Source organism: Mytilus californianus, unplaced genomic scaffold (genome assembly GCF_021869535.1).
Source record: "Mytilus californianus isolate M0D057914Y unplaced genomic scaffold, xbMytCali1.0.p SCAF_7, whole genome shotgun sequence".
Taxonomy (NCBI): Eukaryota; Metazoa; Mollusca; class Bivalvia; order Mytilida; family Mytilidae; genus Mytilus; species Mytilus californianus.
The window spans coordinates 104,854,238-104,866,499 of record NW_026262723.1 but is presented as its reverse complement, the minus strand read 5'-3'; the positions used below and the strand labels follow the sequence as shown (position 1 = coordinate 104,866,499).

Here is a 12,262-nt window from a genome sequence, read left to right as displayed (position 1 = left end):
ATCATACGGGGATCAATTACTTTACAACATTTCACGAGTTACTGGATATTCACACCAATTTCCCGTGAATTTAAATTCATGTGAATCTAACCTCAAACGAGCTTATACGTCGAATTCACGTGAAATCAGTTCATGTGAGTTTCATGTGAAGCTCATGTAAAACCAGCGTGAAATTTACGTGAAAATCACGTGAATTTCTAAAATTAAGTAATTCAAATAACATCTAAATTTTCTAATTTAATTAAAATCATGAAAAATACCAATTTTGTTTTTTGGTAAAGTTCACGTGAAATTCACGTGAGATGCATGTGAATCTCAATTCACGTGAAATTCACATGAAAATTTTCACGTGAGTTTTATGTATAAGCTCGTTTGAGGTGAATCTCACGTGAAATTTTTCATTTGAATTTCATGTGAGATTCATGTGAAATCATGTGAGCAAATTTTGCCTGTGTACTAGATAACTTGACAAGCATTTTTGACCATCGATTTGGATTTCAGCACACATATCAAAATTCTCAAAACTCTTGGCACAGAGAACAATGAATTAACTTCATATTTGAATGAGCCTTTCTGAGATTGGGTAAGGAGAGTTCAAAGGACAATAGCTTTTTGGTTTTTTTTACCCCTCGGAACATGCACAAAAAGACCCATGTAATTTAAATAGCATTGATCATGTTGGCATATGAAGTGACAAATGATTAATTTTGAACTTTCTGTCATGAATTTTTAGATTATTTCATAAATTTACTAGTTATCGCGTATTTTGTTCTCGCCCGTAATTCTGTCAAAAATTGAATACAAAAAGCTGCAACCTACGGCACAATTTATATTCAAAGTGTTTAAATTGTGAAAAGTTCTGCTATTTGTGTTTCCTGACATTAACCTGTACATTACGTATAGATGTTTGCAAAGAAATCAGCATATCAGTATTCCGGTCGCTTTCTTCTTATCACAAACATTGCAAAACATGCATTGAAAATGTGGAACTTAACCCTGTTGGCAGGTATTGGTAACATTTGTGTTACCAACATTGAGTGATTTTGGTACTGAAGCCATAAAATGCTATCACACTTGTGTGGTATTTGAAAAGGGTTGAAACGTTTACAAGGTAATATCTAAAACATTTGTATTTGAGATTCGGACAGTCATACGACGAATGGTGTCTCATTTTGGGACTCAACGGCCAATTCTATAATGTACCAATCCACGTCATGCTCTTGTATAGTCCATTAATGAATGAGTATACAATGGATTCCATATAAAGGAACTATAGAAGGGCGAACTTTGAAACTACAATGCACGAATTAAAGGCTGAATAGTTACGTATGCTCGTCTATTGTATCTTTTAAAACAAGTTTTAGTATATAACGCCTGATACATTAAAAACCCTAAGCAGCCCATGGACGCACGCATAGTGGACCCTGCTTGTACATTAATTCCCATTTGCCAAGCAAATTGGGAGACTATTTTGATATTTTGAAACATCTTGAATTTCCAGTAATTATAATTTTCTAAACGACTTCTATCACACCTATGTAATAAAAATAAATAGATATGTATATATGAAAATGTACAACAATTTGTTATATATACTATTGAAAACATACAATAGAATGGACAGATTCGTGTCCATAGTGTCGGGGAATTGTTCTGTGCTGTACGTTATTATCACAACCGGCGCTCTCAGCACGAGTTTGGCGGGGAAGGTGTTATCACATGCTCTCCTGTTGAGTTGCCTTGCTGTCAGTCCATCGATCTCTTGGTGTTACTAGTAACTGTAACCTGTACACGCATCGAAAAAAAAAACCAAGAAAACAATGTGTCGCAAAATGCCAAATAAAGCTTTCGAGGATGACAAAATCAGCGGAGGCGAATTTCCGGGGTTGCAAATTACCTTAACTGTATCAGTATTTTTATACATCTTGAAATGAGGAACATAATTATGAAATGTAAACTCAAAATCTCCGTGCACGGATATTGGCTACCTTTCTATCTTTATAATTGATGGAGCATAACATTGGTGCTGTTTAAAGGAGCAGAATAGAATAATGTAGTTATTAAATATTTTCAAAAAACTGATTTCACTGAGAATTTCATAGAGTGAACATAAGTATTTTTTAGTCCAAGAAGACTTCTTCGGGGTTTGCTAATTCTGCGGAAAATTAAATTTAACATTGTACCCCTAAAATGTAACTACATATATGAAAATGTCTCAGTTTCGAAACGAGCTATCATAGGTATCCAAGTTTCGATACGCACAAAGGATCTTTTTAACTATTATTGCCTACCTGAAATGAATTGCGCATACACAATAATAAGCATAGTAGCTATGATGAGCTTTTATCCCTGGATCGATAACACTGTAGGTGGAGGTTTCGTCCGCAAGGGTATCACCATCCCAGTAGCTAGCACTTTTTTGTTGACATGAAATATCATTGATATGTCCATTTTCTGTAAATTTACGTTTATAGTTTATAAAATGTTGAAATACTTGAAATACTAAGATTTTTTTAACCACAGGCATAGATTGTCTTAGTCGTATTTGCACAAATTTTCGGTTTTTAATGCTCTTTAACTTAGTCATAGATTTCACCTTCCAACTGTTTTGATTGAGTGCCACTGATGAGTTCTTATGAAAATGGTACGTCTTGTGTTCCAAATTAAAGCTTGGTCTCTTTGATGAGCTTTTATTGACCAAACTATTGTTACGAAGAAAAATTACAACTGCCACAACCTTTTTCAATATTGAGTAGCTTACTAAATTACTGCGCTTGTAAATGTGCTCCGTTGAAATCTTTTTTCAACCATTATTGTAATCCATAAGATTGTATTTAAAATTAGGTCTTACCACTCCGTGTCTTATTTTTTTAACAAACTACTATATATATATATATAAAAGTATAAATTGAAAACAACGTTCAAACCTATGATTGCGTTGGATAAAAACCGCAATTTTTATACGTGTGCATGCAAAACAAATTTCTTGTTAGAGGGGTCTATATACAGCACAAACAACATTTTCCAAAAGACCAAAAAAGTGAAAAAGTATATTTTAACAAAACGCATTTGACAAACAGGTCGAACAACAAATGTTCTTAAACCCTGTTGACTGCCATTGGCGATAGCCAAATAAACGGATCCCCGATGTAATAAATGGATCTTAATTATAAATTTATTACTAAACAGAAAACAATAAACATGCGGAAAAGATAGTATACCGCAAACAAAAGGTGCAAAGGTTTTTGTACACCATATCCGGATTTCGACAAGTAATGTCTCTTCAGTGATGTTAGGAATCGAAACGGTATTTGTAAAGTATATATATATATATATATACGTTAAACTGAAATCAACGTCAGGTCTCAAAGCGACTTCCGTTCCTCAATTTCAGTTTCATAAAGATCAAATGCGAAGCAACATATCGTAATTTTTCTGCTTACAGAATTTGTACCAGTTATTACAGCGAATCAGAAGGATATAGAGTAAGCTGTGGCATTTTTGGCTGGGACAGATGCAGAAGAACTCGGTAATTTTAAAATTAGCTTATGTTAATCAATTATATACTGATACTAGCCAATCTAGAAATAAATTCATTTCTGTAGTACTTCCTCGCCATAAGTCTGTATCGCAATATAGGTTAAAAGGAAGTAATTACAGATGACTGGAGCCACCTAGATTTTACACCCAAGATAATAGGTAGAAGTAAATGTATTTGCTGCTGCCCTGTTAATTAGAAAACAAGAATGAAATAGTGAGAAATGAGTGTTGGCCATTGGAGTAGAATTAGCGAGAAATTTGGAGGAAACTCTCTGTGACGAGAAACATTTTCTGTGGAAAATTAAGCAAGGGATGTTCTTCATTCATACTATTTCGAAAATTCCGGAACCGTTGAGTACCTTTAAAAAACGCCATTTTCTATCAAAAAGCAGCGGCAGCATATGTGTTTGGCAGTGTTATTCACACCAAAGGTGTTGATAATTCAGAATTTGAAAGTTTTATTTCTCCTCATCTTCGATTAAATTGAATGTATTGAGGCATATCTAAAAAAAAAAAAGGGGGAGGGGGCTTATTTTTGCTGACGTTAAGCGAATTTTTTGTATTTTTAATCGCCAAAATGTAACAAAATGTCCCTAAAATCATAAAATTAGGTAAAAAATCAAAGGCTATATATGTTTCTTCTTAGTACCGTCGAATCTAATATTCTGTATACGGTCCACATAAAACACATAACAGCAATGATAAATAGTTAATTTCAGCATTTCTATAGTCTATTTCATAAAGTTTTGTTACGCTCATGCAACTATTTTCATATATTCGTGACAAAAAGAAAAATAAATTGGACACAGTAATCAAATCATTGGCCTTAAGTCTTTAATAGGCCTAGATCGAACTTCATTAATCAAACACCTTGTTTTAAACCCAGCCAAACAGTCAAAATATGCTGGTCCATGTCCCCAAGTCTTTAAAAAGTAACGTTTTCTGCAAATGGGGATACCTGTAAAGAAATTCATTTTTTTATGAGAAGCAGTTGTATCTTTAATCAAAAAATTTGAACTTAAGCAGCATTGTTATAAAGTAATCGACTAATACAAAGGTTTTCCGATTTTATTTCAATATATGTCAGTATATACAAATTCTTATCACAAGTGAAAGAAACATAAAGCTCTGTTCCAGTAAGTCAAAAAGAAAAATGTCTGAATCTTGATCACTTTATCTTATCATATCGAAAAGTCTATCATCTTGTCAATGTCTTAATGTTGCACTTTGTAAATACAGCTGTTTCACAAACCACGCCTCTTTTAGGGAGATATATATACTATTCATAGATATTTTTTTTTTTACGTTTTGGTTTCCAGATATAATCTCTATGTTGCATCTCATAGAGACATAACTTGGAAATGTTACCAGTATAAATACACATACAACAAAATTATTTTCATTTACCTGTGTTTAAAGTTATTGCAAATGGATGGTATTTTTGTTCGAGCATATTGTTTTTCTTTAATTGTTTAACACTTCTTACCGATATAACATGTTACTTTTATTATTCTTCCCTTAGTTTATTTATTTTGTATTCAAAATTATTTATTTTGTAAAAATATTTCCTTTCTCTATTGGTACTGTACAGGTATACCTAACAACAAAATTATTTTCATTTACCTGTGTTTAAAGTTATTGCAAATGGATGGTATTTTTGTTCGAGCATATTGTTTTTCTTTAATTGTTTAACATTTCTTACCGATATAACATGTTACTTTTATTATTCTTCCCTTAGTTTATTTATTTTGTATTTACATTGTGTCATAGGTCAAATTTATTTGTTCAGTGTATGTTCAATGGTGTTAATATGTCCTTTGATTGAGTTAAGCTATTTCAGTTGATATTTTATAGTGTGTCTTTCTATGTTGTGATGTTACACTATTGTTTCAGGAAAAAGGGTGAAGGTTTGGTACCATTAAAACGTTTAAACCCGCTGCATTTGTTTGCACCTGTCCTAAGTCAGGAATCTGATGTTCAGTAGTTGTCGTTTGTTGATGTGGTTCATAAGTGTTTCTCGTTTCTCGTTTTTTATATAGATTAGACTGTTGGTTTTCCCGTTTGAATGGTTTTACACTAGTAATTTTTTGTGGCCCTTTATAGCTTACTGTTCGGTGTGAGCCAAGGCTCCGTGTTGAAGACCGTACTGTGTCCTATAATGGTTTACTTTTATAAATTTTGACTTGGATGGAGAGTTGTCTCATTGGCACTCATACCACATCTTCTTATATCTATGATTAGCGGCCAAATTGAATTCCGAGGAAGACCCAAACTGAAGGGAGGGGTAGTACAGACTTTTAGTATAAATTAAAACTCTTAAAAGTTCGGAGCATATAAATGTCGAAAATATGCTGTACAGCCCTGTGTTTTGACCTTCGAAAAAATAGTAGTGCAGATGAACTTTTCATTCTAAGATATATTTTTTTACGAAACTTGATATTAAAAGTGGCACAGTTTCAGCCGTAAAAGAAGTTCTTATGGGAATTGCATTGTCTATATTTATAGATTTTGTTTGTACTAACATGAGTAACACGACGGGTGACACATGTGGAGCAGGATCTGCTTACCCTTCCGGAGCACATGAGATCACTCCCAATTTTTGTGGGGTTCGTGTTGCTCAAACTTTAGTTTTCTATGTTGTGTGTTTTGTACTGTTGTTTGTCTGTTGGTCTGTTTCTTTTTTAACCATGGCGTTGTCTGTTTATTTTTGACTTTTGAGTTTGAATGTCCCTTTGGTATCTTTCGTCTCTCTTTATCAGAAGTGCAATCTTAACCTATCCCTGAGTTAAGCAAAACATATTTAAACACTGAAAATAATATACGTTTATAGAACAACAATCCACTTATGTACAGAACTTATATTTTAGAAAGGCGAATATTAAAAATGGAATTTTTACCATAAATACTTGCAATAACATAAATATTCATTAAAACATTCAAAAGAAGTTACATCTTCTCTTCCCATTACGTTTTTAAACATACTTGTATATGTTTTTTTTTATCATGGTCAATTATCAAATACCGACTTTGTTGTCTCGTGGTAGCGTGCCGATTTCAAGTGCAGGAGGTCGTGAGTCCGATCCCTGTTCGGATGAAACTAAAGACTTGAAAATTGGTATTTGCTGCTTCAAATGGCAATATAAAAAACTCAAACACTTAAGACGAATGGAAAACAACTTGTCATATTCCTTGGTACAGGCATTTCCTTATGTAGAAAGTGGTGGATTAAACCTGGTTTTATAGCTAACTAAACCTCTTACTTGTATGACAGCCACATAGAATTCCATTAAATTGACAACAATGTGTGAGCAAAACAAACAGACATAAGTAAAAATGTCAAAAATTAGGGTTAAGCAGTCAACCTTGTGTTTTAATCTTTATCACTATAAAAACAAACAACTATGTCAACAAATAACAATAAAATGGCACATAGACACTCTATAGACAAAGCACATAAGTAAAAATGATAGACAAGAGTACAAAAAATGACCAAAGCATAACAACACAATTACAAGATGAATTAACACCAAGCCATGCCAAAAATGGACTAAATAGTAAAGGTTAAAAATAAACAAAGACAAATAAAAAAAAACACTAGTTGTTAATTTTTGTGTGTTTTGGTCTCTTGTGGAGAGTTGTCTCATTGGCAATCATAACACATTGTCTAATTTTTATACTATTATACGTAATTAAGATGATAAACAACGTCAGCAACTAGGAATCTATACTTCAAGACCATCATGTAATATTTGTGAAGTTGATACAAAAATTAATCAACAAAGTCTGTGTATCTTCCGATTAACTTTGTTTTTAGAAAAAGACGAGACATTCTTTGGCATAACCCAGATTCATCAACTTTAAGCTCAGATACTGGTGACGTTTTATAAATTCTGAGTAGCAGCAGCAAGCTCTTGAATACCGAATGAGTTGGGAAATGTATATCAAAGTTGGTATATTGCTGCTAAGTTGGGGGAATTTATAATTTCAAAAGTAAAATCGTCTTGTTTGTCACAGATTTTGGTACTGAGATGATAGCTTATGTCAATGTCGAGATATAAGTCTAAAAAACTAGGCGGAGAAAGCCTTGTCTGTTGTTACTCTAATTTCTAGTTCTTAAGGATATATTAATGGAACCCAATCAGAAAAGTTTGGATAGTTAATGGAAAGAACATCATCAATATATCTGAACGTGAAATTAAATGATCTGGCTTCTTTGATCTTCGCCAGTGTTGTTTTTGACAAGTGTCTGAAGGAACTCCGACTCATATGAAATTAAAAAGATCTGCTATAAGAGGTGTACAGTTAATACCCACAAGAATTCCAATATTTTGGCGATATAAAATCTTGCCATAACGACCAAAACATTGTCAAGCAAAAAGGTAAACACCTTATAATCATGTCTCTACATACCCAGGAAACATTTCATAATGTTTGCAACCAAAGAAAGAATTTTATAATTACCACATATGCATTTCAGATTTAATTTTCAAAAGCCCATTTACATCGAATTCGTGTTATTTATTTTCAATCAAATATTTGATGGAGGAGTAGTGAATTCAGTAGAAAACTCATTACTCTCAACAAAGTCAATTTATAAAACGTTATAAATATAATTAATTTGTTTTTAATTTTAACCAATAATTGTATACCCCAAAATTAATTGAAGCCTGTATTTGATAGACAAAGTGATAAGCGTATCGTGTCCATAAGATTAGTAAAGTTGCAGGTTTTGGAGTTTTGGCAGACAATAACAGAAACAAAAATCAACAATATATAATTATTGAAATATTGAATAATGAGATTGTTAGTTGTTGTAGTGCACTAGTTCGAACTACAGATAATTCATTAGAAGTACACCTGTACTGTAGAAAACGATATAAAACGGGATTTATGTGTTAATGTAATTAAGGAAACTAGTAAACAAGTATAACAAAGTTACTGAACTCCAAGGCCAATTCAAAAAAAGGAAAGTCCATAAAACTGACAAAATCAAACGTTATTAATTAACGGAACAAGTGAAAAACAACTGCCATATTCCTGACTTAGTACATGTAATTTCCGAGGAAAATGATGGGTTAAAAAAACCTGATTGTAAAGCTTGCTAAACCTCCCTCTTGTATGACAGCTGTTTTAGTCACGTTATATTTGCAAAATTTAAGAGCGACTAAAACAAGCATAATAGGTTAATGTGACAATAATTGGGATCCAACAGCCAAAACAGTTTTAATATACATCACAGACATGCAACACAACTGAAAATTCAAACAAAAATAAAAGTATATCAAACAAAGACGCCAACAAAAAATATTTTAGATAGTAAAACGTTGGCAATGACGTCAACAAAAAACGTTTTTGTCTTTGATAGTACATACCGTATATAGTATATACATTCTTGATAAGGAAGAAATTAAGTAAATATAAATACAAGAGTGAACAAAACAGAAACAACACCTCGTGTGTCCGAATCGCACATTGGGACCCGCTTGTACCAGGATTGTCCAAAGTCAAAAAGTCAAAAAGTCAAAAACCCGATGGCGGGATGCATAAATACCCCTTCACGTTCATACGACCAAAAGAAACATGATAGCGAGAGGACAAATAACGGGAAAACTAAGGTAAAACAAAAAGATACACAACTTCAGCATCTAGAATTTAAAACTAAAGATCATCTTGTAGTTTTTGTGAAGTAGACACTGTATATTTATCTATTAGGTCTTGGTACATTCCGATGAACTATTTGAGAAAAAGGACGAGACGTTCTTTTAACAAAACCCTGGCTCATGAATTGTTTGCTCAGACAAAAAATGGTAGCGGCTCTGTGACTGTGACTTGAAATGTAATGTTTGAAGATGTTCGGTATGAAATGGGAGTTTTTTTTTTTAATATTTTTCTGATATAATGGTCAAAACAAAAGATTTCGAATTTTCAATTTCTTCACGTACATGTAAGACGTCGATGTAATACTTACGGCAATCAGGGACTACATTGTTTGCTGCTTTAACAGCTGGTATTAAGGTATATTTACTATAGTCATTTAGTTTAGATCCACTTCTAGGTACATTGTGCTTTTATTTTCAATCTCCTCATTGTTATTGTTATAGTCAACAATGAACATCTCTTTATTTTTTAATTTATTCAAAGCGTGTGTGTTAGCCCGTATTGATATACAAATCAAACTTTGAAAAGCAAATTTTGTAAATTAAATATACTTATGTTTAGTTTTGCCATAATATTGCCATATTCTACATGAAATGAATAAATTAATTGCCAAAACAACAAAAATCTTTAAGATATAAAAAAGATTTCTGCATGGCTTTCAATAAGACAACTTCAATATATATATATATATATATTGAACATTTTGACACATGATTGAAGTTCAGTTCTATTTGTAATCTTGTTGAGAAAATTTTGAGTTTCTTTTCATGAAATAGGAGGGTCTAGTGCCAAATCATTAACTTTGGTCTGCACTTTGCCCAAAATAAGACATTGTCATTCAAAGGAAATGTCAAATAAGAAACAGACAAACAATATTTCAATATATCAATGTCAGAGATTATTTGATCCACAAATGCATTCACAAAAAAGGCAAGAAAAATGTTGCGCTAAAGTAATTGATTAGACCTGAGGTTTCAATTTTCTGTCAGGGGACAATAATGATATTTCCGTAACTAAAAATTATTATTTAGTCGAATGAAGTAAACCGTTTAAATGCAGCTTGTATCACTCTGGACTACTATTGTTTTATTTTATAATCACAGCATGTTCCAATGATAGGTATATGTGTGTTTGATGCTGATAGGAAAGACTCTCTGAAAAGAAGATGTCATTATTCATTATGCGTACCAAAAAGTATGCTTCATGCACCCTTTAATTGGAAGAGTGCAATTCGAGCCTACTGAGGCATTGGAATCGAGAAAGCGTTTGCTTTAGACAGGAGGAAAAAGGGTTTCATATGGAACGCCACAGCTGTCTTATGTGGAACTCTGATATTACGTTATGTTGTTTTATTATTACTTGATGATATTTTGTCTTTACATGATATGGTTTTGACATTACGTAATGATGTTTTGATACAACTCAATATGGAATAGTCATTACTTAATGATATTTCGATATCACACGATATGGTTTCGTATTGACTTGATATAGTTTTGTCATTACTTAATATGGTTTTGTCATTACTCGATGTGCATGGTTTCACCATTATTTAATTTGGTTGTGTCATTAGGCAATGTGGTTTTAACATTACTTGATGTGTATGTGACTTAACGTAATGTAGTTGTTTCATTACATGATGTGGTTTTGTTATTTCGTAATGATGATTTGCCAATTCTTTATATGGCTTTAACATTACGTCATGATGTTTCAAAATTGACGATTTTACACTACATGATGTGTTTGTTTCAGTATTTGATGTGGTTCTGTCATTCTTTGATGTCGTTATCACATTACTTGATGAGGTAAAACCACGTGACCGTTTCGGAAAAAATATGTTCTATTTTAAAACCGATTTCCATATGTCGTTTGTTTAATGTGCTTTGGATGAGTATCGCTATCCATTGAGTTAAAGTTCAAATTAAAGTTTGAGTTGTTGTTCAGAGTTATTTGGTATGAAAAAGGGGAGCGGCAGACAAAAATAAGATAAAAGTACTAAAAAATTAACTATTTCGGACATAATGGGGATATCCCCAAACTACTTGGTCCTGCCGTTTTTTTCCTTAGTTCTCAAATGGAAGCAGTATTATAATAAATACGTAAAAGATTCCACGGAGCCCTGTGTCTCGCCTGATATTAATATTGCTGCTGTCAGAGTGAATGCGTAATGTTGACTGTACATTTTTCGGTACATTTATCGGTAAAAACTAAATTTAAGAAAAATGTTTTTCTGTAGATGCTTTATCTTGATCTTGAAGAATAACTCCTATACAAGTTTTATAACAATTCATGGAGATTTACAAATTTATCATGTCAAAACAGTTTAATTCGGTAATTTTCAATGCAAAAAAAAAACTTATAAATAAGAAAATGTGGTATGATTGCAAATGAGACAAGTCTCAACCATATACCAAATGACATAGAAGTTAACAATTAATGTGAATGTATGGTCTTCAACAATGTGCAAAACCCATACCACATAGTAAGCTATAAAAATCCCGAAATGAAAAATGTAAAAACAATTCAAACGAGAAACCTAACGATCTAAATAATGAAGACGCCGACGCCACTACCGACGACGGAATATAGGTTTGTTGTGTCTCACTGTCGCTACATTAATGTCGCAGGCTCGACACAAATCAAAAGACTTGTACTTTATTGTCAACAAATGAGACACTTTAAATCAACTCACACTAAAGTTACAGGGATCGGACTAAGCGACAAAGCATCAATTCTATAAAATACGAATTCTCCGATTTTTTTTTAGCGTGTATGATCATTTGAACATATACGAATATCAATCGTTTATTTTTATAAATTGCATTCTCTCATATACCTCGCACTAATTGAAAAAAATAAACTTTTTGGAATATCTGTTTCACAGGTGACGACGGATATGTTCCAGTTGTCGTAACAACAACCCCGTCATCTTTTCCTCGAATGTGAACTACCAAATAAAACAAAATCACTGGGTTTGTACATTCACGATTAACACGACGGGTGCCACACGTTGAGCAGAATCTGCTTACCCTTCAGGAGCACCCGAGATCACCCCCGAAGGATT

General features: G+C 32.7%; 1 protein-coding gene across 1 annotated transcript in view; it reads left to right on the top strand.

Annotated features, from left to right (window-relative positions):
* LOC127708799 (uncharacterized) overlaps positions 1 to 12,262 on the top strand; it is a 126,058-nt gene that overhangs the window by 39,506 nt on the left and 74,290 nt on the right. Inside the window, exon 3 of the mRNA XM_052213924.1 lies at positions 3,446 to 3,529. Within this exon, the coding sequence (XP_052069884.1) occupies positions 3,446 to 3,529 (84 nt within the window). The remainder of the gene's footprint in view (positions 1 to 3,445; positions 3,530 to 12,262) is intronic.